Genomic DNA, 23,911 nt, shown 5'->3' with positions numbered 1-23,911 from the left:
GAAACACAGAATCACCATTGTGTCATAAGCTTCTGGACTTTGAAGAGACATCGCCGTGAACCATATTGTGACTTTCCTGTCAGGGTGTCCTTGAACACACCATTAAAGAAGAGCTGTTAGCTCCCTGCCTGATGACTGTGCTCGTGCACAAAAACATTGCAAAACTGGAGGCAAAGAAATGTTTTTTGTGGTGGATTAACCTCTACAGGCTGATTATTTAGCACACTGAAATGAGTGGACAGCAGTAGCCAGCATTACGTAACCAAACCGTAGTCGAGGCTAAAACATGCACAAAAAAAAAGCCACTGGTGCAGTCCTCTTTTGAATTGCAGCAGTGTTTGTGACATTAGGGATTGGGTCGGCTTGTGAGCGTTCGCAGACGAGGCCCATTTAGCCGCGTGTTCTGCTGTCAGCTCTAACTGGAGCACCATTGATCTGATGAGGTGTGCGGACTGGCCTCGGTGGTCTGCAAAGATTGGCTGTGGCTCGACTCGACCGGCCAAACCACGTGACGGCTGGGCCTCTGTTGCAGGAGGAGACGAGGGACGGGGGGCAGGAGAGCATGTGTCTTGTCCTCATGTTATGTGCATGTCAGTCCCCATGCTGCCTGTGGTTCCCTGTCGTCCAATTCTGCTTGCCCCAACAATGCATGACAGACAGACGGCTGATTCTCTCTCTTCGTTTGACAGGCGTTTTCCTCCATACTGTATGTCAATAACATGCTATTTTTTCTTCTCTTAACATCTTTTTCCCTTCTAGCTTTCAAACAGTGAGGTCATTAACGGACAAAAAATTATTGTATTGTGAAGATTTCTGATGCAATGTAATTTAATTTCTTCATGTCATTGTGCCGGAGTGAATCCTACTGAATTATCACCAGATATGAATTTTTTATATTTCATTATATATTGAATATTAACGGGCTCTGCTATCTTATCATGCAGGTAATTGAAGTCACATTTTTCCTAAACCAACGCCAAGTCATTATTTAATTTTTTTCAATCTGAATTTCGTCAGATCATCAAAGCTCAAGGTCGCTGTGTAACTGTATTGAATGAGTGAGCTAATGAAGTGACAGCATTAGTGCTGGCCTGCTCCAAGGCTAATAATTTGGCCTCCTCTGTTGCATTGTTGTTAAACACTCTAAATGTAACTCTCATTGCTCAGATTAATTAGTTTGTCGCAGTCCAGTTGACATCCCCATTGAAGAGAATCAGCAGCAAAGCTTTCGCCTTCTGTCTAAATTATGGTGAAATGTTATGAAAAGTTATTTACTTTATTAAAAAAAACACAACAACAAAACAAAACTAAGAATGCTCCACAGGACTGAAAACTTGAGGGTTAAATTCTCATCACAGTCAGATTATACCCAGATTTATTTTTGTCAGCATAACCTCAGTTGTCATTCGCCTTGCTCACGTCTCTGTTTGTCTATCGTGCTTTTCTCTCTCGTGCATGTTGGTGTTCAGATGCTGATGGAATGAGCGGCGGGGAGGATTCCTTCAATGTCAACGACCCAGACGAGGGTTTCTCCTCCGGGGCGTCCAACAGCAGCCAGCCCAGCGGCGTCAAGGCGAGCGGCGGTGTGGGGCCGAGGGGCGGCAGCCTGAACAGCGGCGGCAGCAGCATCAAAAAAGCCATCACGGCCCGGCTGTCCCGGGACAAGGACAGGGACAGGGAGAGGGAGAGAGAGAGGGAGCGAGAGAGAGCAGCAGAAAAGCAGGCCGAGTTGTCTGCAGATCACCAGTCAGCTGTGAGGAGGCATCACCAGAGGCAGCAGTCACCCCCAGCCAGCATCACGCTGGACGGCATCCAGCTGAGCCCCATAAAGAAGCACCTGAGCTTCCCTGTGGGGCCCGCGCTGGTGCGGACTGGCAGCACCTCCTCCAGCAAGTCCTTTGACTGCATGAAATTCAACTTGAACGGAGGCAAAGACGAGCAGGAGGAGGCGTTGGGGGGCTCCGACAAGGAAGAGGGGCTTCCGGCCGGCGGCTCCCACCGCCACTCCACAATTAGCCTGCAGGAAGAGCACCTCATCAGGCCAGAGGACGCCCAAGACCTCCTGTCTCCTGGAGCTCCTCTCACCAGGCAGTCCCGCTCCCCCAGCTTCAACATGCAGATCATATCACAGGTCTAACATGCAGTGCAGGGCATAACACACACACACACACGCACACACACACACACAAAACTCGAACTCATAACATACATCCTCATGCAGTTTTTCTCTGTGACTCTTTACAACCCTACTACGACAACCGTGTGTGTGTGTGTGTGTGTGTGTGTGTGTGTGTGTGTGTGTGTGTGTGTGTGTGTGTGTGTGTGTGTGTGTGTGTTCAGGAATGCACCCTCTCAACATCCATTCAATTTCAAATTGGCGTGCAGTAGCTGAGAATGCAACAAGAGAAAAGTAGTCAATCCTAACTGCTGTTACTAACTACAGTGTGTGAGTGCATCCTCCCGTCTGTTGATGCAGAGCATTCCACACGGGAACTCTCCTGTAAAGGAGGAAACGTGGAGAGAAAAAGTCGTAAGAATGCCACGCCAGCTGTAGGGGGATATATGACATTTCACATTATAATTTTTTCCTGAGTTCCTGACTGAATCAGTCATCGTGAATCAGCAATAACACTTAACAGTCGCTCATGTGGAGAAGAGTGGGGATTATTGCTCTTTCTCTTCATTCCTTCCCTGTCATTCCCGGGCTCACGTGCAATCATACAGTACTTGCTGATTATCTTCCTTCTTCAGTGCTGTTTTTAAGAAATGGTTTTACGAAAAGAGAAGAAAAGAAAACTCTTTAAATGTTTGATCATAGCAATCCAAAGAAGGTAGATTTGGTTTCGTTTAGTTTTTTCCTCACTTTGCTGAAATCCTATTTTGTAAAAATCTGTCAGACCCGAGTCATAACCAGCCAATTACGTTCATTTTATTCTGAAATTCCAGTAATGATTATCTGATGTGATCTTTGAAAATCAAACTCTTAAGATTGTTTGTCAAACCCAACTGGAATGTGTGAAGGGTTTGTCTCGCCCCCGACTGAACTGACAAATCTGATGAAATCACTACTGTGCATCAACAAGGGGAAAAAGAAATTCCTCTTGTGACTGGATATGTACAAATCTGAAGCTGAATCTTGTGGGGGAACTAGATTAACACATTGTAGACAGAGCAGGTTTGTGTCTGAAGCTAAAGGCAATGACTGTATTTTATATTGGATTGTTATTCTGGTCTAAACCATTGAATGGGTCCTTTCCTCTGAAACCTTGGTTGGTGTTGAGGTGTCATTTCTGATCCGTTGAATTACTGCCCCCTGGAGGCTCGTACTCGTCGCTGTGCATCAGCAGTAACCATGGCGGTCATCTCATGTGCTGTGCTCTGATTGGATGTGCTCATGAAACATTTTGTTCTACCTCATTGTGTGTTAACCTGCCTCTCAGACGCCCGTCTCCCAATCCGATGCAGGATTCAAGACCCCGTTAGCTTTCAGACTGGAGCGCTCCCGCACCAGTTGGGGGGGATTATATAGTGGGGGACCAATATGGTTTCAGCTGTAATGAGAACACGACTGTCTTCAGGTTTTCATACTTTCTGTCATATATCAAACCACCACACTGGGGGTTAACCGGATAATTTACCTAGAAATGTCATGCTTATCTTTTCTTTTTCTCTTAAAAGTGCAATTTTGTTGTCCTCACGTGCATGCAGTTGGATCTTCTCTGCTGTTTAAATGCCTGCACCTGCGCACAGCGCTAGCTAGCCTTTTGTAGTGCCCCCCTGCCCAGACTGAGGGATTCGAACACGGCGCGCTTGTCTGCATGTCTAGTGCCCTGCAAAGCACTGCTGCTTTTCGGATGCGTGAAACGGCCAACAAGTCGAAACCCAAGTCTCGTCTTTGCCAGATGTGCCAACACACATCCTCTTAATCTTCTTGCTTGGGTGTCTTAAGTGAAAATGCCTTTTTTTTCTCCTCCTGTTTACTCGTCTTATTTTAAAGTTGAAGCACAATAAAAGGGATGTTTGGGGCGTAAATGGCTCTCTACCCGTAGATGCGGCTTCACCAGTTTTTTTTGCCATTAATCTTCTGTTCACTCGTCACACTTGTGTGCGACGCACTGTACTTTAACAGATCATTACTAAGCTTTGCTGTTCACATTCACAATCAGTATATTACGCGTCTGTGTACTGTAGCCGTCAGCTGTTGTATTGCATTTCCTGCGTCTTGCTTCTTACGTGCTCGTTGAAAACGAGGGTGAATGATAAATGTATATAAAAGTCAGTCCGGTCCGCGGGGAAAGATCTCACTCACTAACGCTCCTGCTGTCCAGGGAACCTTCACAGCTGCTGCAGCTGCTCCTGGTTCAAAGTGAGCCGTGTGTGTGTGTGTGTGTTTCCTCTTTCCTCTTCAACATTTCAGGCTCTTTGGCCTCGGGACGCTCCTCCTCCCTCTCTTCCTGCTCCTGCTGGACTGGACCGTGGAAGAGAGAGGAGAAGAGCGTAGCCACGGTTCACACTCTCACCCGGTCCGTCTGCCATCATCCCCGTGCTGTGTGGCTCCCCACGAGCCGTGTTACCATTTGCTGTATTTTGCTGTGAGTTGAGTAGCACCTTTTTTGCTGTTTTAAAAACTGGTGACGTGTTCATGTCATTAATATACGAGTGCCCCTGACCGAGATTACCAGCAGCCATGTTGCTACTGTATTTTGACTTAGAGTAATCCCTCAGTGTCAGGTGTTATTTGCATGTGATCAGGGTGGGAAATGATCGCTGGCCAGCAAATGTCAATGAAACTTGGCCGTGGCTGGCTATTTTATCTTCCATTTATTTTGGCAGAATTGTAAGCTCAGAAATCCTCACATGGTCCACTTACTTTTCGGAAAAGAAAATCTGTTTTTAGGTGGGTAAAATATTGTTGAATTCACACTTGGTCAGCCACTGCTGCAGGTGGACAAAGTTCATTTCCTGTCCTGCATGTGATAACTGTGGGCTTTGTTTCCATACAGTATAATGCACTTTAATCCATCCACCTCTCTCCTCAAGATAGTTATTTAAATGATATATATTGATGTGCAAATGTGTATACACTAAATGCAGGGTTTTAGTCTCTTTAAAGTAGTACTTCTATGTGATGTCACATCCAACACAATGCTATTTTTGTTAGTCTAAGGGTACAACAATTTTATTTTTTATTTTCAAAACCAAAAAAGAAAAAAACAAAAAACGAAGTCCCGTGGTCTGGAAGGTCTCAGGAGTTTATCAAAATGCCACATTTCAAAAAATGGCAGCACCAAAATTTCTGTTCTTGGAGTAAGAATTGATTCTATGCAACATTTTTTCCCCTTATATCTTTTTTTTTTTTTTTTAGTATACCGGCTCTCATTAATGCTTGTCGGGTGGGATGGGGCAGATGCATTTAAGCTGATATCTAAGGAAGGAGTCCTCAACAGCATCCCCATTCAACACTTCTGTTCATACACCCTGTTGTGGTGGTACAGAGTGAACGACCTCGCTCACGTGGGTGAAGTGAGAGCGAGGAGAGAGAAAGCCACAACCGGACTTTTGGTGCATGTCGAGCCCTCGTGTCAGTTTGCTCCTCTGTGGCTCGGAGATGTCGGTTGGTGTATGAAATGTAAACAGAATATCGGTGATGAATCTGACACTGCTTCGAGGGGAAGCTGTTGTAAGATGTGATAACACTGTACCATTGATGTTGTACAAAATGGAGAGAAAGACTTATTTTAAATCTTGTAAATAACGAATGTACAAAGGTGAGAGCAAGGTCAATTTAAAAAATACAAAACTGGAGATCAGTCTGATATGTAGGGAGAGAAATTAATCTGTATATTGTTGAATAAATATTGTGCCGTAAGGGATCCGAGTGTCTCTCTGCTTCTTGTGTGGAAGTGGTTCAGTGTGATACAGCTCATACTCACACGTCAGGTTCAGCTCTGTTTATGAGTGAACTCACTGTACATGATATCATCTTTATTAAATGGTTTTAATCTTAATTTGAAAAACCCTGCTAAATTTAAACCTGAGTTCAAAGAAAATTAATATCAATATTGCTGGTTGTGGTTATATATATATATATATATATAACAGAAAAATAAAATCTTTTGTAATTAATGGACGCATTTTTTAAGCCCATATTGTCAAAACCTTTAGGTTTAGGACTCTTAAAGAACAAAATGAGGCATTTATAGGCTTTGGCAATATGATTATATATATATTTTTGTCAGTTAAATGTAACCAAAAGTTTTATAGTAAGGTTTGTGCAAAAGGTTCAGTCAAATGTGTCTCACATATAGCTAGTTTGTCACAGTCTCAGTCAAAAATTACATCTTGTTGCAGTCGGATCTAAAATCTCCTCTCTTGGAATCTCCACAGCTGATTCCAAGCCTGTGACTAGTGATCAGAGGTGGTGTGCTGCCACCTGGTGGCGGTGAATCCGAACAACTGTCCATTCATTACTGAACAATAAGAATGTATTTATTCTATACAGACCTCTACTGTGATTCACCACTTCATCAACAATATAATTGTGTATTATTTTAATGTTCATCATTATGGAAGCTGGGATTTGGATTTTCTTTAAAAAAAAAAGCGTCATTTTAGTGCTTGGCCTCACATTAACCAGAGCTTAAACATTTTTTAGAGCCCAACTCCATTTCAAGTTTCCCATGAGTAGTTATCTCCTACATCTCTGACCTCCACATCATGGTGAGCCCCAGACTCACTCAGACTTTTGCTTGACTTTGGGGCTTGAACCCTGATAAATAATTATAAGCCCAAGACAGAACATAGTTATAAAGAAAACATTCCAAAGGCTACTTTTGACTGTTTGAGTTGAACTCAAAAATTGAAAATTATCTGTAGAAATTGTTTAGTGCCAGATCCTCGAATTCACAGGAACTGTGACAGCTCTGATGCCAAAACAGCTCCTGAAAAACCAACCAGTGCTCCACTCGGTGACCAGATCCCTACAGTTGAATACTCTGGAGGTGTCGCCTGGCAACAAGTGTTGTTTCACAGACTGTGGTTGTAACGGCTGGAACACGACATGAAACATAGCAGATTTCCACACACACCACAAGCCTAAAAAGAATCAACCTCATGCTGTTGCTGTCGTTTGTCCGAGTAAGAGGAAGATCTGAAGACAGTGAAAAGGGTGTGTAATGTTAAATATTTAATGTTTAATGTTCATCGCAATCCTTTTGGTTGGGTGGTTATGTGATGCCTGACTGGATGGCACAATTTCACATTGTTTGAAAAGGGCGGAGACGTTCAACAGTGCGACATGACTACAGCATTTGTTTCCACTGCAGGACCGGATGGCTGAACCTGTTGGTCAGTGTGGACGTGTAGCCTCCATTGAAAAACAAGCAGAGGCTTGCAGCTGATATTAGATCTGTTTTCTTTGTGGGACCATTTGGTTTGTTTGTTACTTCCTTCAGAAATGCTGCCGAAATCTGAGAGTAAGGTTCATCCACAGCAGCAGAGGGATCTCGGACTAAATCGAGTGATGACTTGTTTCCAAAAAGTGAGTGTTTACATTTTGACATCAGTGGTAATTAATTTTAACGATTACCAGCATGAGAATTGAGAAGGGTCAGTCCTCTGTTAACTGGCGGTGGTAACTACCTCAATCTATATTTCAACTACTCTATCAGCTACAGAAAGTAAAGTATTCTGAGAATGATGTAAAATGAATGATTTGAAGGAAAAAGATGAAACAAATCCAGCTTAAATACAAAGGGTTTTATTCTAAGTGCCTGTTGTGGGGAAGACGCATGTTGGAAAATAAAAAAAATCATTCTGCAAAAGATGTGACCTGGGAATCAGACTCAGGTGTAGAGAACTCTCTGAAGCAACACGAGGTAATGATCAACACCCAATTACACAAAAGAAATAATGATAATATCAATTCATGATAATCAAATATGAAAAAGAAAACTATAGAAGGTGAACAAAACAAAACAACACTAGTATCCAGTCTGGATCCTAGTGTTGTTTTGTGAATGAAAGACATGAAATATATCCATTGGTCACAATCCTCTTATCAACATTTTGGGGATTTTTCATAGAGCCGTGGCCGTGTTATTAATCCACTCTCGGTAATGCAGTTATCTATTGATCCAGAGCTGGCGCTGGGATGCCTTCGGTCCCGCATGGAGGGGGTTTTGGTCAGACTCCCCGCTGCCGTCGCTCAGCACTGACATCACTGATGCAGTGCCGGATGCTGCGCCAGCTCCCACAGTGCCGACTGCAGAGGCTCCCCTCTCCTGCCATGCTGTCGGCTCTCAGCCTGGGGCGGACCTGTGCGGCGTAGCACTCCCATGTCTCCTGCAGGATGAGGGGAGCTGAGGCAGAGTCCGAGCTGGTCCACTCTCTGGCAATAAGCTCAGCCAGACCCTCTGAGCACCTGTCTCTGTCCCCTTCCTTCCAGCGCTGTGCGTTCGCCTCCTGGATCAGGGGAAACGTCTGCAAGAAGGAATGTTGCTTCTTTGAGAAAGGCGTCAGGTAGGCGAAGCTGTTCTGTGCGCCGTCGGGTTTTGGTGATGAAAGCCTCTGAGGTGACCTTGGACTGTAGTTGCTGCCGGTGCACAATAACACAGAGACTCTGCTGCGTTAACTGCTGTGAGGAAAGATTCATGAATATAATAGTTCTTCCCAGTAGCTGCCACTTTCCCCCGTACAGTTTACTCAGGAATTATGTGTCCACTGTATTTATTATGTGCAAATGTCATGCCACTTGGTGCACGATTGCCCTCTGTGTGTTTCCCCACTAGAGAGGATGCATGCAAGTGCGGTTACTCAAAAACCGACCATGTGGACGAGGCCATCAAGCCGGAGGACTTCGCCGGGGAGTCGTGGGACAGGCACAGGCACGTTCGCGAGGGGCCCACCGATGCTTTCGGAGACATCAGCTTCGGTGGTTTGGGCCAAAAGACGGGCAAGGTGAGACGAGCCTCTCCCTCTCTCTCTCTCTCCTCCGTGATATAACGCGAGCTGAGTGCGCCTGCGTGTCTGTATCCTTCCCCTTTGTCTTCACATGTGTCCGTCCTCAGTATGTGCGAGTGTCCGCAGACACCAGGCCTGAGGTCCTGTACCGCTTGCTGACCGAGCAGTGGAAGCTGTCCCCACCCAACCTGCTGATCTCAGTGACCGGAGGAGCCAAGAACTTCTACCTGAAGGGCCGTCTCAAGAGCATGTTCCACAGAGGTATCATCAAGGTGGCCCAGACGACAGGTGAGCCGGCCAGAGAGAGAGAGAGCGTGCAGTCCGTATACAGTGTGCTGACCTGTACTCACATTAGATACTGGGAAAGATGAAAGGACAGTGTAGATGGTGATTCGGCGGCGCCGGAAACAAATCAATTACATCATCTGCGGCAAAACCTTTTGCTTTTTCATTGTCGAGTTCAATTTGCGGTGATTTTGAATCTGCCCCTGTTTGTTGGCACATGCCCTGAATCATTTCTTTTGGCATTATGTGGTGAAGTAAATTATTTGTGTACTAAGTGTAAAAAGAGTATAGAGATTGTAGGACATTAGCCTGCACAAAGACTGGGAACTTAGAAAACGCAGCAATCCAAATGGACCCACTCACGTCCCCCCATGAAATCCTAGTGTGTCATTTCTTTTTCCAGTCTTCATGCAAAGATAGGCTCAAACGTTGCTGGTGGTATTTTCATATTTACTCCACAGACATGTCAGTGGTTTACATTGACATTTTTCAGCATGTTGTGCTTGTGAGGTATTAAACTATCACGTGTGGATGTGAACCCAATGATTCACAGGTGCATGGATCCTCACCGGTGGCACCCACACAGGTGTGATGAAGCATGTGGGGCAGGCTGTGAGGGACTACGCCCTGAGCAGCTCCTCCGCGAAGGGTCAGATCGTAGCAATCGGAGTGGCGACATGGGGAGTCATTCACAACCGGGACTCTTTGGTGTGTTCAGAGGTACGGAAAACACTCGGCTCTTTCTCTCGGCGGGATTCATCATCGGAATAGGATAGATTGCCTTTATGATTTCCTTTCAATCCTCCTACGCCACCGTCTTCTCTGCAGGGATGTTTCCCAGCTCATTATTTGGGGGACGTAAGTGGCCAGGGCCGGCTGTCCTGCCTCGATAACAACCACACCCACTTCCTGCTGGTGGACGACGGGACCCACGGACGCTACGGCATGGAGATTGAACTGCGTAGCCATCTGGAGAAATACATCTCTGGAAAGCGTCTTGGAAACAAAGGTTAGAAGGAGCCGATTACGGATAACATCTCAAATCTGTTTGACCTTTTAACATAGATGTTTATGTTGTCCGACCTCCAGAGAACGGTGTGACCATTCCTGCCGTCTGCGTGGTTTTGGATGGAGGTCCGGGCACTCTGAATGTGAGTCATCCGTTTGAAGCCTCTGTGTTTTTGTCTGTCTTGTGTGACATTGTGTGTGTCTCCTTTCAGACCATCTATAATGCCATTCTGAACGGTACACCGTGTGTGCTCCTGGAAGGATCTGGGAGAATAGCAGATGTGATTGCGCAGGTCGCAGGACTGCCAGTGACCCGGGTCACTATTGCCCTCATCCACCAGTTGATGAAAAAGTTCTTTGGCCAAGAGTATGAAAAGTTCGCCGACATCAAGATCATTGAATGGACCAAGATGGTATGTGATAAGATGAATGAGCTTAAAAATCACAGACCAATTCCCAAAATACTGTTTATATCTATAGTCTTCTCAGACATTATCATTAATGAATTCAATAACACCCATACCGCTGTACGCTGGAGCCACTCCCAGCTGACATTGGGTGAGAGGCGGGGTAAATAACCGTTCACGCTCATACCGTAGGGCAATTTAGAGTCTCCAGTTAACCTAAACTGCATGTCTTTGGACTGTGGGAGGAATCAGGAGTACCCGGAGAAAACTCCACGCTTACACAAGGAGATCATATCATAGCAAAGAAACGAATGTCCCGAGGGTTTGGGAAGTGGTGTCCTGATCGCGCCTGAGGTTGGAATTACTGGACCTCAGTGCTGTATGATTTGATCTGATACAGTGGATCACATTGTCCTCTACTATCCATGTTACTTGGGGTGTGTCTCATGGCTGTTTGTGTTCTTCTTCATGGAGAAATTACTGGCAAATATGATTTCTCAGTTAACGTTAGTAACTATGGTCGAGTTATTTAGTGTAAATGTTCAAGTCCATCCTAAAAAAACAAAAACATGTTGCTTCTTATTGAAAAGTGCATACAGTTTGATGTGGGACCTTGCTCACACCCGGTTCGTCGTCTGCCGCAGATCCAGGACATCATTAGGTCGCAACACTTGCTGACAGTATTCAGACCAAGCGAGGACAGTCATGGGTATCTGGATGTGGCTATTCTTCAAGCTCTACTCAAAGGTAGGGGGGGGGGGGGGTATGATTTGCACAAAATGTTCAGTAATAGATCAACGGAAGGTGCACATCACCGCGTTATTACACCAAGAGCATTACATCGGGACGGACACGGTGCCAACACAGCTCTTAGCGAGTTTAATGTTGCCTCTGAGAGAAGTAAACGTATCAAATGGGCCAAGTTTGAATACCATCAAAGAGATTTGTTCGGATATTTTAAACTTCTTTACGCAGACACACTGATGGCTGCACATGATGAAATTTCAAACTTCTTGTCTGAAACTTATTCTGCCTTGTGATGCTTGGAAAAAAAACCGTAAGAAACCCACGGAGACCAAGCTTGATGCATTATTGTTAGAAAAGAAACCTGAGCCAAAGAGCCCTAGTGCGACGAGTGAGCCCAGCACCCTGGACATCCACTTAACGTTTTCAACACCATGAGTCATCACTCGAGCCAAACTCCTGTGCCCAGTGTTTCCATGATCGAGCTCCATTGGAGTAATTAAAATGCATTTCCAGGCAGTGATCCTGCTCACTCAGCTACTGTACTATCTTATTTCTACCGGCTGCCTGATTGTGCAGTGCAGCTACTCACATCACATTTGATATCGTAAGTCGATTAATCGGCTTAACAGCAAATTTTTCGAGTTGAGTGATTATTTCAGTGAATCATCAAACCAAAAACTGAAACATTATCTGGTTCCAGCTCCTCAGATGTGAGGATTTGCTTATTTTCTCCATTTTACATTGTGTGCCGTCTAATTGGATATCTTTTGGTTTTGAGCTGTTGGTTGGACAAAAAAAAAGAAGCAATTTCAAGACATGATCTTAACAATAATATCCAAGAGTGAGTGAGTGGACGATCTTTCGTGTTCAGAGCCTGTCTTGAAACAGAGAGGGTTGAGCTCCGCAGCAGTCAATCCGTCTAAATCTCTGTTTGACTGAAGCTGAATATGATTTGTCACTCCGCCGCTCAAAGTGCGTCGATCTTAATTCTCCGCTCAGCTTCGAGGACCAGCGAGTCACAGTGCTGGAAGAGGCAGCTGGAGCTGGCCATAGCCTGGAACCGGGTGGATATAGCCGAGAGTGAGATTTTCACAGAAGAGAGCCAGTGGAAGGTGGGTCTGTCGATCATCCTCCTCTCCCTGTGTTACAATCCTTCTCGTCATTACTAAGATAGAATAAACAGGCACAATGGAATGACCGGGGAATCAAGGAAAATGACCCTGTCAGGTGCCGTAGGCTTACAGGACTTGTTATCAAGATATTTCAATCTCTACAGATCGCATTGTGCGACAAAGCCATACATTTAATTTTTTAGCTGGAGAATGTATTTGCTCAGTTCAGAAGTCTATTGCTCCGAATGTGACACACAACACACAGGAGAAGCTGAAATGAAAGCAGAAGCTGTGAGCCGAGCAGCTTTACAGCAGAGGCAGTAATGAGTCTGTTTGATTTCAACTTGTGGCTGTAAGAGGACGGAAAATGTGAATTATGTTTAGTCCTAAAGAGTGCTGGGGTGCTGACTGTCCTGTCGCTCCTGCCTCGTCACCGGGCTCCAGTCCAGTGACCTCCACTGGGCCATGTTCTCGGCCCTCGTCGGCCACAAGCCCCAGTTTGTGAGGCTGCTGCTGGAGAACGGTGTGAGTCTGTGGGATTTCCTGCAGGACGAGGTGACCCTGTGCGAGCTCTACAGGCAGCTCCCCAGCTGCTTCTTCCTCCGCAAGCTGGCCAAGCGGCTTCACAGCTCCTGCCGCAGCAGGAGGCAGCCGTTCGGCATCCGGCCGCGGGCCCACTCGGGGCAGGGGGAAACCATCTCCATGACTCACGTGTGCGAGGAGGTGCGTCACCTGCTGGGCAGTTTCACCAAGCCCCTCTACCCTCCTCCCCCCACCGCGCCATACCACTTCAACATGACCATGGAGGAAACATCTTCGTCGGTGAGCAGTAGTGTGGAGAAGGTCTTTTACACCTTCGTCACGGGGACTACAATTAACCTCAACGGTTGTCTAAATTGGGATAATTTGGATGGAGGCCAATGGTACTTTTGAAACCATGGCTACAGTTATAAATCATACGACTCATGCAACACATTCCCTCACGTGTCTTCTAGCTGTCTAAAAATCAGGCGGGCTCCCGAGGTTCACTCAGGGAGGACCACGCTGAAGCACCGAGGGACCCAGGCAGAGACCTTTTCCTCTGGGCTATCGTCCAGAACAATAGGGAGCTGGCTGAAATTTTCTGGGAGCAGGTGATGGGGAAAAAAAAATGAAAAAAAAACACTTTTAAACTCACACGGTCACAATTTGAAAGTAGTCGTCATTCTGACCTGTGTCTGTATCTGTGCCCCGTGTGTCCGTGCAGTGTGGAGACTGCATTTCCGCCGCCCTGGCCGGCAGTAAGATCCTGAAGAAAATGGCTGGGGAGGCAAGTGATGCAGACGAGGCGGAGGCCATGCAAGAGCTCGCCAACCACTACGAAGAACACGCCATCGGTAGAACACGGCAGACATTGTGTTTCACTGATGATCTTGACAGGGTGCATGGGGTTTTACAAGGTGTAGCGATTATCTTCAGTGTGTGTGTGTGTGTGTGTGTGTGCGTGCGTGTCCATCCGTCCATCCAAGGTGTGTTCAGCAAGTGCCACAACAGCGATGAAGAGCGTGCTCAGAAGCTGTTGGTCCGTGCGTCGCCTATTTGGGGACGGACGACGTGCCTGCGTTTGGCCCTGGAGGCTGATGATAAAAGCTTCGTCGCTCAGTCGAGTGTTCAGGTAGAGCAATCTTCAGGGGCTTTCTTTAGATTGATGAGACACTGGTTGCTGGTGCAGATACACCGAGACCCCCGTCTGCTAACACGCCTGTCTTCCAGGCTCTTCTGACTCAGATCTGGTGTGGCGAGCTTTCAGTGGACAACCCTGTGTGGAGGGTGCTGGTCTGCATGGTCTTCTTCCCCCTTATCTACACTGGCTTTCTGCTTTTCAGGTCAGCCTTCTTTGCAAATTCACACACATCTGATAAGTGAATGCGATGCACACAAACTACAGGCTGTAAAAAAAAAAAAAAAACAACCTATCTGTGAACGTCATTTCACAGATAAAAATATTACTTCAACTGCTTCTTCAAAAACCCCAGCCAGCCTCTCAGTTTCAGCTCGGCTTGTGCAGAAGCCAACAGTCCCGCTGCAATTTTTCTTTTCTGATATTTTCTGCATGGTCGTGCAACATCCATCACATCTCAGAGCCTCAGCATGTTGCCATATTGTCCCACGGCCTTGTTATGAGATACAGGATTGATTTAGCCAAATTTCCCCCGTCAATCACAAGAATTAAAAGGTCCATCAATGTCACAAAGACGTTTTAAGGGGTTCATATCCTCGCCCCTTCATTTCCCCAAAAAACTGGAGACATTCCTTGGTAAGAAACAGTCTGTAAATGTTTACTCACTCTCCTGTTTAGGACGTATATATATATATATATATACATAGCTGCATTCAAGGAGGGTTGAAGTTATATAGTACTGTTCTTTTTTTTTTCTCAACAAATACACGTTTATTCACTCACCACCTGGTGGCAGCAGGACCTCTTTCACTTTTTGACATGGTTCCTGGTTGTTATTCGTCACGCATTAACCCAAAGAGGAAAGTGATTTGATTTAAATGTCATCTCAGTTCACCGTCATGTGCACGTTTGATTTTAAGTGTTTTCTGGGTGATTTTGTTGCACATTTGTGCCACTGCTTGTACAGTGTGTACTGATGGACGACCGCGTTGTTATGATTCTCCCCAGACGCGATGAAGTCATCCACAGAGAGACCGAGAAGAACGAGGAGATCAAGACGTTGGAGAGTGTGACAGGGAGTACACTTAGAACCAATTCCAGTGGCCTGTAAGTAGTTATTTGATAACTTGATTTAAGGACCATCTTAACTGAATGGATTCTGTGTGATCACGTCGCGACTACATGAGACTGTGTGAGAGAAATGTTTGATATGTTTGTTATTCTCAGAGTAGTGGTTTCAGTTCAGAGGTCACTTGCAGGTCAGAGATGAGACATGTCACTTGGGTAAAATAAAATAAATTTAGTTTAAGATGAAAATATCTAGTTGTTTCTAACCCCGGTGACCCTTCTGTCCGCAGTGACCCCCCCAGGCTGCAGCAGCCGAAGCTCCTGGGCTGCTGGTCCAAACTCGTCTGCCTGTACAGCTCCCCCCAGGTCAAGTTTTACTGGAATATTGTGTCCTACTTCGCCTTCCTCTTCCTGTTCGCTGTGGTGCTGATGATCGACTTCCATGCTAAGCCCTCTGCCGGGGAGTTGCTGCTCTACATGTGGCTCATCTCGGTGGTGTGTGAGGAGGTCAGACAGGTGAGAGACTGCAGCTGGGACTCGCACACACACACACACACACACGTACAGACACACACACACACACACACACATGCACACACACACACAGATGTAAAAATGGCAGAAAATAGTCCCCAACTATTTCCACTATTCACTCTTTGTGTAAGTTTTGATAATAACTTACGCAAACCATCCTCCTTTATTTCATTCACTGTACCAAGGCTCATGCTCAGTGTTTCAGAACAACTCAGATTCTTGGGCTCCACCAAATGAGGTTGTATTCAAACAATAAGGTTACAGCTGCTGCTGTGTGCAGGCTATTCAAAGAAATATTGAAATCACAAAAATCTCAATCATGTAAATATTATATTAAGTATTTTTTCTTCTCTCTCATCTCAGGTGTTTCATGATCACGATGGCTTTGGGCTTCGTAAGAAAGCCAAGATGTACATTGACGACCTGTGGAACATTTTAGATGTTCTGTCCATCCTGCTGTTTGTCATCGGCCTTGCTTTTAGGTACGTTTCCCTCCTACCGCACAAAAACTTTAGGCCGGGGGGGGGGGGGCCCGCTGGGTTGTCTGTGAATCACCCGTGTTTTTCTATTTTCAGGCTGACGACCGAGCTGTTCTACGCAGGCAAAATCCTCCTCTGCATCGATTTTGTGGTCTTCTGCCTCCGCCTCATGGCCATCTTCACTATCAGCCGAACCCTGGGGCCCAAAATCATCATAGTCAAGAGGATGGTGAGAGGCTCACATGCTGACCTGCTGTAATGTGGGAGGGCGACTGCAAAAAACACAAAATGATATGCTCCAAAACGGCTTTTATGTAACGCAAGAAGAGGCCCCAGGTGGACTGTGTGTTACCACACTGGTTTCCATCTCAGTCCATCCTCTGAGATGGAATATAGATTCAGCTGATTTTCAAAAGAGTCTATAATTCTTTGTGCAGAGAGTATATACATGGAGCAGCAGTGCAACCTATTGAAAGTTGTCATGGCAAAGTACATAATCTGTTATAGAACCGTTGCTTTCGCAGTACACAGGCTGGGGGAAGTTATAGTATTCAGATGTGTCCAATTCCTGCAGAGCTTGTGTCTGATGTGTGTTTGTCCTCCAGATGATGGATATGTTCTTCTTCATGTTCCTGCTGAGTATCTGGGTGGTGGCGTACGGCGTGGCCAAGCAAGGCATTCTCATCGACAATGACGATCGGCTCAAGTGGATTGTCCGCGGGGCGGTTTACGAGCCCTACCTCATCATATTTGGGAATTTCCCCACCAACATTGACAGTGAGTGAAGGTCAACAACAGCGTTGCTCTCTCTTCTCCTGAAGGTTAAGAAGACAATCTCTTTGCCCTCCGCAGATGCTGCATTTGACATAAACTCCTGCACCATACATGGCACCGATCCTCTGAAGCCCAAGTGTCCCATGCTGAATGACAACCAAACGCCAGCCTTCCCCGAGTGGCTCACCATCATCATGCTCTGTGTTTACTTGCTCTTCGCCAACATACTGCTGCTCAACCTGCTCATAGCCATCTTCAAGTGAGTTCCCCTCATCGCCACCGTGTCTACATTCGGCGATCATCACTGCGAGTCGGAAAAGTAGCTTTGACGATGATGACTTATTGTCCTCGCCACTTTGTCCTCCGTGTGTCTCTTTGCTTCGCTGCGCAGCTTCACGTTCCAGGAAGTGCAGGACAACACGGACAGAATATGGAAGTTTCAAAGATATGAGCTCATTAAGGAGTACCACAGCCGCCCGGCTGCCCCTCCTCCCTTCATCATCCTCAGTCACCTTTACCTCTTCATCAGGCACGTCGTGCTGTGCAGGCCGCCCGTCAAGTGCAAGGAGTTCAGTAAGTATTGAATTATTTTAATCCTGCCTTTGCTCAACGTAGACTTCTTTCTTGTTTCAGCTTTCTCACCCTGTGAATTTTGTTTTTGTTTTCATACATTGTCATCCCTTCTGATTTTCGACAACAAAGGTGCATTCATCACTTGAGCCAATGTATTGCCATTCAAATTGTCATTTTGGTCATTTTTTTTTAGAGCTTTTACCTGAATGTATTTAGAGTGAGTTTCACAATATCTCTTCATATTAAAACAACTGTTATCACATGACTGAAATTCCATGATCCAAGTTGGACCTTTTTTTTTGGTCGAGGTCAAGATTTTCTTTCACAACACAGTTTTTTGAATTAAAAAAATAAATAAATCATTGAAAGTTAATGTTCCTCTTAATTCTCCAGTCGTCCAGTGACACCTGGTCGAGGCCCTTTGATTTCGTCACAGTCTGATGAACAAATATAGTTTTTGGTGTTCATATACCGCTCCAGTTCACTGATGGACGTACCAGTGGAGATTTTTTATGTTCAAATATTTCCTTTCTGGTTTAACCACATCCATGTTTGCCCCAAATGTCTGCGTCTCTTTGCGTGCGTACAGTGTTGTTTAAGGTAGGGACGCTGAGCACGTGACACTGTCTTCTTCAGACGATGAGCTTCCTCAGGTGGAGGAAGAGGAGCTGCTGTCCTGGGAGGCGTTGATGAAGGACAGATACCTGGTGTCCACACAGCAGGAGCAGAGCCAGAGCATGGAGCGACGCATCCTGGACACAGCCCAGAGGTAAAAACCCCACAGGAATGGAGCCGTGATAGAGCTGCATTAACAATAGTCTGGGGGTACTCATGTCTACGCGAGACCCCTCCGTTCAAATGGATAGATCCTACGAGTGTGAGTGTGTAACATCAGACAGTCTGACGGTCAAACGAGTAGCATACTGTGCTTGTCTGTTTCCTGAGGGTTACCACTATCAGCGATCGCCTGGAGACGGAGGAGCCGAGCGCTGCTGCCATGGTGCAAATACTGGCCCGGCTGGAGGAGCAGGTTGTGACCCGAGTTTCTGTTCTCACTACTGTTGCACCTGAGTCTGTAACGTTTCACACTGCGCTGTGGGAGCGAGGGCACGATGCAGCGAGCTGTGGGTTTCATCCCTGTGTTATTTGTCGATTTTTTCCCCCCCTCCAGATGTGCCCCATGAAAAAGCGGTCATCTTCGCCGTTATATCGTTATATAAGCAGTCATCGGAAGTATTTGACCAACTTTTTTATGTTATGTCACCAGGTCGTCCTGTCGACCCAAGCCCTGCAGAGGATTATGGACAATCTGACATCTCAGGGTCATGCAACATCAACTACAGCAGACGAGACCGCCGACACTTTGACAAATGTGTCAGAGACCGAGGTCGGGTTCCACGTGAACGCCCGTCAGCCTCACTATCCCGACAGCAAGCTCACACGCTTCCCTGTGCCTGAGGAGAAAGTGCCGTGGGAGGTATTTCACACACGGCACATTTCCACCAGGAAACCATCGGCCGCACGAAATGATGGTCTGGGTTTATTGGATGCGGCTTGTTTTTCGTGTCCTCTCTTTGTTTCAGGTCAGCTTTAGCTTATACATGCCAGCCTATTATGCCTCTGAAGACAGCGGGGACCATGTGGAGGGGTATGGACAGCACTATCATACATGAAGTTTGGTGCCTATATGTCTTGATGTGGGGATACATTTGATCATGTAGATATTGCTAAAGGTTGCATGTTAAACTAAACAGCATAACTGCAACAACTAAGCTTTCTGAGCTTAGCCTGGGTCCAGCCTCTAAATACTATCTCCTCATTTCCAAAATTCCATCTCTTCCTTCGCACCACAGATCGGAATCAGAGGCCTTGGATGATTACAGGTATGACACATACATAAGATACACAAGGCGTCCGATGGCACTTACAGCAACCGTACAAGCGTGTCTGGACGTCCGATACGTATCTTCTCTGTCATCAGAAACCCGGGAGGGAGGACTGGCATCAGGGGACGAGGTGCACTCGGCCAACTGGGCCCAAATATGAATCTAGACCTTGTCGTTACGCGGTGGGTCGTCTCGTGTCCGGCAGTGCTTTTAAAACATACCATTGCATTCCATGGCTTGATCTCAGGCTTTGAAATTTTATTTTCAGCCAGCGAGACAGCGACAGATCTGTTCTGGAGTATCTGGCAGTTTGGGACGAGAGCCGCGGGACCTTGACTTTACCTGGGGTGCGTCCGCCTGTTCGTTCCACTGCAGGTGTTTGGGGTTCTTTTTCTTTACGTCTTTCAGCTGTTCAAATAACTGTAGAGCTCTTCTCTGCTTTAAAACCCTCAGGGACCCGTGAAATCTGCCGATCACCTGCCAGTGATGCTCAAGAGAACCATGGGAAAGACGCTGTATGAAAAGATAACCGCAAAAGTATCCGAGGGAACGAAGGTGGGTCGTAACAACGCATTGCTTTTTGTAGTAACACTAGACAGACACGTTTACAGACAGCAATTACACGAATATAGTGCAGCAGTGAATAAATAAACAGGTTTGACAAGGTTAAGGGGTTACTAAAACCATTTTGAGAAATCTGCTTTAAACAAAATGACATGACTGTTGCTACAGGAATTTCTTTCCAAATTCAATTTTAAAATGACAGTTTAATGGATTCAAAATGGCTCAACACACTATCTACTGTTATAACTCATCCTGAACCATGCAAGGCCAATGCTGCTGACCAGGCTCCTTTCATACATGCACTGAAGTCCCAGAACTTCTCTGGAGGGGCTGTGTGTGAGAACACAAATGTCCACAAATGTTGCTCCGTACACGTTTCCACAACATTTCCTGCCAGCCCCCTGGTAAAATTTCCGGGAAAAATGTCCAGGTGGAGCCCATGGAAAATCTCAGAAAGATTCACGGTGAGCAAGTGGGGCGCTCTCCTCAGGCTCCACCCCCTCGCCTGGATGTACAGGAAGCGTTCCTGCTGTTGTGAACTCGTCTGACTCGGACAATCTCCTACTGCGTTCTACATATGTGAACGGCAAACATGAGTTCATGTCTGATAGAGTCTGAGTGTGGGACTCATTTTTCATCAGCCCACATATACGGTGCATAGCAGTGCAACTCTGACATTACACCTCCACCTCAAAAGAGCCCTCTGTGGCATAGGTGCCTTTCGACTCCGTGTCACTCTCTGTCTCTCCTGAGAATGTCACTGAGCATCTCCTGCCTCGCACAATCTTAAAGCTGACGTTGATGAACTCGTGGATTCTGACCTGCAGCTGCTGTGCTACTGCGTTGCAGGTGTCTGAGGGTTATGTGGATGACTGCAGGAACACAGATAACGCCTGGGTGGAGAACACCGTCCTAAACATTCACCTGGACAGAACGAGCCAGGTGATGGTGGATATCAATAACATGGTGAGTGCATTATTATTCTGTTGCTTTAAGATATGTAGGGCAGTCATTATTTTGCTATTACTTCAAGTGAATTTCCCTGGCGTGGCATTAATAAAGTTTTATCTTATCTCTTATCTTAAAGAACTTGGCTGATGCAGTACTAGGTTCCTCTGCAAAAATCCGTTCACAACTCTCCCAGGAGTAAATATATAATAATAACGAATCATTGTTTTTGTATCTCCTCCCTCTTTCTCAGGTGGTGAGCGGCCACGGCTCCCTTCAGTGGCAGGAGGTGAGCAGCAAAACGCGACTGGGCTCAAACCACAGAGACTCTCTGCGGCAGGTTGCTGGGCTGCACAACAGGAAGTTCTGAATTTCACTCTGCTGTAGCTGTGAATGTGCCTCTTCTTCCACATGTTCACTTTCACCAGCCTGTTGCAATTCCGCTTGAGAAAAAAACAAACAAGGCAAAGCCATAATGTTTGCTGCCGCGGATGATTTTGCAACATTTTGCACAAATGTCATATGACATTAAACTGAATGTTTCGCTTACACCCTGTGTTGGTCACTTAAAACACGAGTTGGAGTTCACGTGTGTACATTGAGAACACTAATGCTTCAGGTCACAGCGCTTCTTACTTCTACAGCTACATTCCACTCCACTGTTTATCTGACAGTTATATTGAGTAGTTCCTTATTTTTCATACAAAACATACAAATGTGAATCATGATCCATTATCAAGACACATAGTGACACGTGTCTGTAACCATCAATCTTATACATATAAGATTAAGGAATTTTCTGTTCGATGAGCTGTTATTTTTCATCTAAGTTGCGGCTGATACTTCAACACTTTTACTTGAGTACAATTTTGAATTTCAGGACTTTCACTTGTATTCAAGTAAGAGTTTTTCTGAAGTACTGAAATACTGCTATACTACAGTAATGAAATATATTCCTGTCATGCCAAGTAACTTGTTGCACTTTATGCCACGTGGGACCTTCACATAGTCATGCACTCGTGGACTTTATAATTAATAAAGAGTGACCTCTTTAAATGGTCTATTCACTGCTTGCGTCGTCTCACTTTGTTTTTTGGACACTTTGGGATTCACGCCAGGGATTTGAACTCAGTCACACCCGTCTAATTCATTTCCGTCAGGGGTTTTGCTCCACCTGCGGAGCACCGCGCAGCCCTGCTGCGGCTTCGGTCGGACGCTCATTGGCTCAGGCCGAGACGACCACACACGGCTCGTTATCGGTTTCACACCCTCCTGCCGCATTCCCCTGCCGTGTTCGCTCCTTCAGATAAATCAATGATTCCTACGCCAGAAAAAAAAAAGCAGAGATCAGAGATCGTGCTCGTAAAAAATGAATAAAATAAATAAATAAAAAAAATGAACACAGCGATGAATTCAACAATCGATTGCAAAGTTCACGTGTTCATTTGAATTGTGACGTTTAATTAAAAAAAAAAAAGATTCAAACTCAGGAGACGATATCTCGACGTCCTCGTCTTTATTATCACAGTTGGTCCTGCGAATCCCAGGAGGCGCCATCGAAAATATATCTGGGCTATTTTTAACCACAGCGTCAGAGACAAGGAAAACGAAGAGCACCCACTCTGCTCTTTTTTCTTCTTCTTCGTGATGCCGCAAACAGCACCACCAAGCGAACGCGTGGAATTAATGTTGTGTCAGATTAGTTTTATTGTTTGTCTCCTTCTCCTGGTTTGATCCTTGGAGTTGTCACATCACCCATCCATACTGTATTTTTCATTTCGAAGAGCGGTGGTATTCGCCCCGACTATCGAGCCAAGTTGAGAAACGTTGCACTTGAAAAACTTATGGGGCATGTAGCTGGAACTCAATCACTGCTTTGCAAAGGTTTTAGACTCTAGAATAAAATTAAAATAAAAAAATGGATTATTTCATACAAATAACAGCAACATTGAGAACCTGGATCAAATTGCTATTTAGTGTGACAACCCCTCGCCTTTAAAACAGCACCAACTCCCCAAATACCTGTGCACAGGTAATCGAGCAAACATTTTGTTCAGAGCATCTTACTGTATTTGAAAAAAATGGATGTGTAGTCTCTCCGGGTATGGAAAGTGAAGATAATGGGGAAGTGCCCTAAACCTGTATTCTCTCGAATGACCAACAGAGGGCGACTTCAAGTTTGCAAAAAGAAGTCTGTTTCTATAAAAGTCTATGAGAAAATTACTCTACTTCTCACTTGATTTATAGTGACAGTAAACATTTTCCTGAGGAGTTTATGGTCCCAATCTCTAGTTTCAAGTCTTCCTCCAGCATTTAGTAAATGAATATGGTCCCATTTAGAATAAAATAGATGATAAAGCACAGAATGCAGTGGGTCGTGCACACTGAGTGATTGACACATCTAGTGCCGTCCAATGGGTGCAGATCCTGGGTTGTAGGTGGACGTACAGTTGATGAGCTCTCAGTCAGGCCCACCCCCTGCTCCTCCAAATATGGTTACATCTGGTCCCATGAAACCAAGATGGCGCTGGTCAAAATACTAAAGTCAAGCCTTCGACACAATACAACAGTTCACAAACCAATGAGTGACATCACGGTGGGTTGCCACTTGGAGAATTCAGAAGGGAAATCTCTGGATGCTTCAGTGCAAGCAAGTGGCACAGCATAATTACAATGTATAGTTGAGCGATATATTATTTGGATATATTAAAAAACAAAAGTGGTTCTAAACGTAGAGCCGTTCGGAAGCCAAAAGAGCCACGTGATGATGATGATGATGATGATGATGATGATGAGGCTCAGGGTAAATCCCCGTCTCTACATTCTGCTCTACGTCCACTTTTCCGGCCGCGTGCACCCATCTCACCCGTAGACGATCTTCGATGACGCCGGGGTTTACAGGTGA

General features: G+C 45.6%; 2 protein-coding genes across 5 annotated transcripts in view; both read left to right on the top strand.

The window, feature by feature from the left end:
• Window positions 1-5,873, top strand: part of LOC118283201 (protein FAM126B) — a 40,262-nt gene extending 34,389 nt beyond the window's left edge. For 3 of the 4 annotated variants that reach the window (XM_035604948.2, XM_035604947.2, XM_035604949.2), the window contains one exon: window positions 1,470-5,873. In XM_035604948.2, the coding sequence (XP_035460841.1) occupies window positions 1,470-2,137 (668 nt within the window). In that variant the 3' untranslated portion in view covers window positions 2,138-5,873. The remainder of the gene's footprint in view (window positions 1-1,469) is intronic. The other variant, XR_004784453.2, reaches the window with a different exon arrangement.
• A 1,156-nt stretch (window positions 5,874-7,029) lies between these two features.
• On the top strand, window positions 7,030-22,055 carry trpm2 (transient receptor potential cation channel, subfamily M, member 2). The gene is made up of 33 exons (XM_047337448.1): window positions 7,030-7,168; window positions 7,326-7,540; window positions 8,140-8,520; window positions 8,790-8,958; window positions 9,069-9,249; window positions 9,800-9,966; window positions 10,075-10,255; window positions 10,336-10,397; window positions 10,467-10,667; window positions 11,306-11,408; window positions 12,408-12,520; window positions 12,965-13,342; window positions 13,516-13,653; window positions 13,767-13,896; window positions 14,029-14,174; window positions 14,273-14,385; window positions 15,189-15,287; window positions 15,539-15,764; window positions 16,146-16,264; window positions 16,358-16,490; window positions 16,867-17,038; window positions 17,114-17,294; window positions 17,427-17,608; window positions 18,245-18,377; window positions 18,554-18,638; window positions 18,876-19,085; window positions 19,192-19,256; window positions 19,462-19,491; window positions 19,590-19,676; window positions 19,763-19,841; window positions 19,948-20,049; window positions 20,908-21,024; window positions 21,260-22,055. Exons 3-33 carry the CDS (start codon window positions 8,351-8,353, stop codon window positions 21,374-21,376), a joined length of 4,389 nt encoding a protein of 1,462 aa, XP_047193404.1. The 5' UTR covers window positions 7,030-7,168; window positions 7,326-7,540; window positions 8,140-8,350; the 3' UTR covers window positions 21,377-22,055.
• Window positions 22,056-23,911: the final 1,856 nt, after the last annotated feature.

The sequence above is a fragment of the Scophthalmus maximus genome, chromosome 14, assembly GCF_022379125.1.
Source record: "Scophthalmus maximus strain ysfricsl-2021 chromosome 14, ASM2237912v1, whole genome shotgun sequence".
Classification (NCBI taxonomy): domain Eukaryota; kingdom Metazoa; phylum Chordata; class Actinopteri; order Pleuronectiformes; family Scophthalmidae; genus Scophthalmus; species Scophthalmus maximus.
Note: the sequence above shows the minus strand (reverse complement) of the source record. Positions and strands in the feature narration are given on the sequence as shown.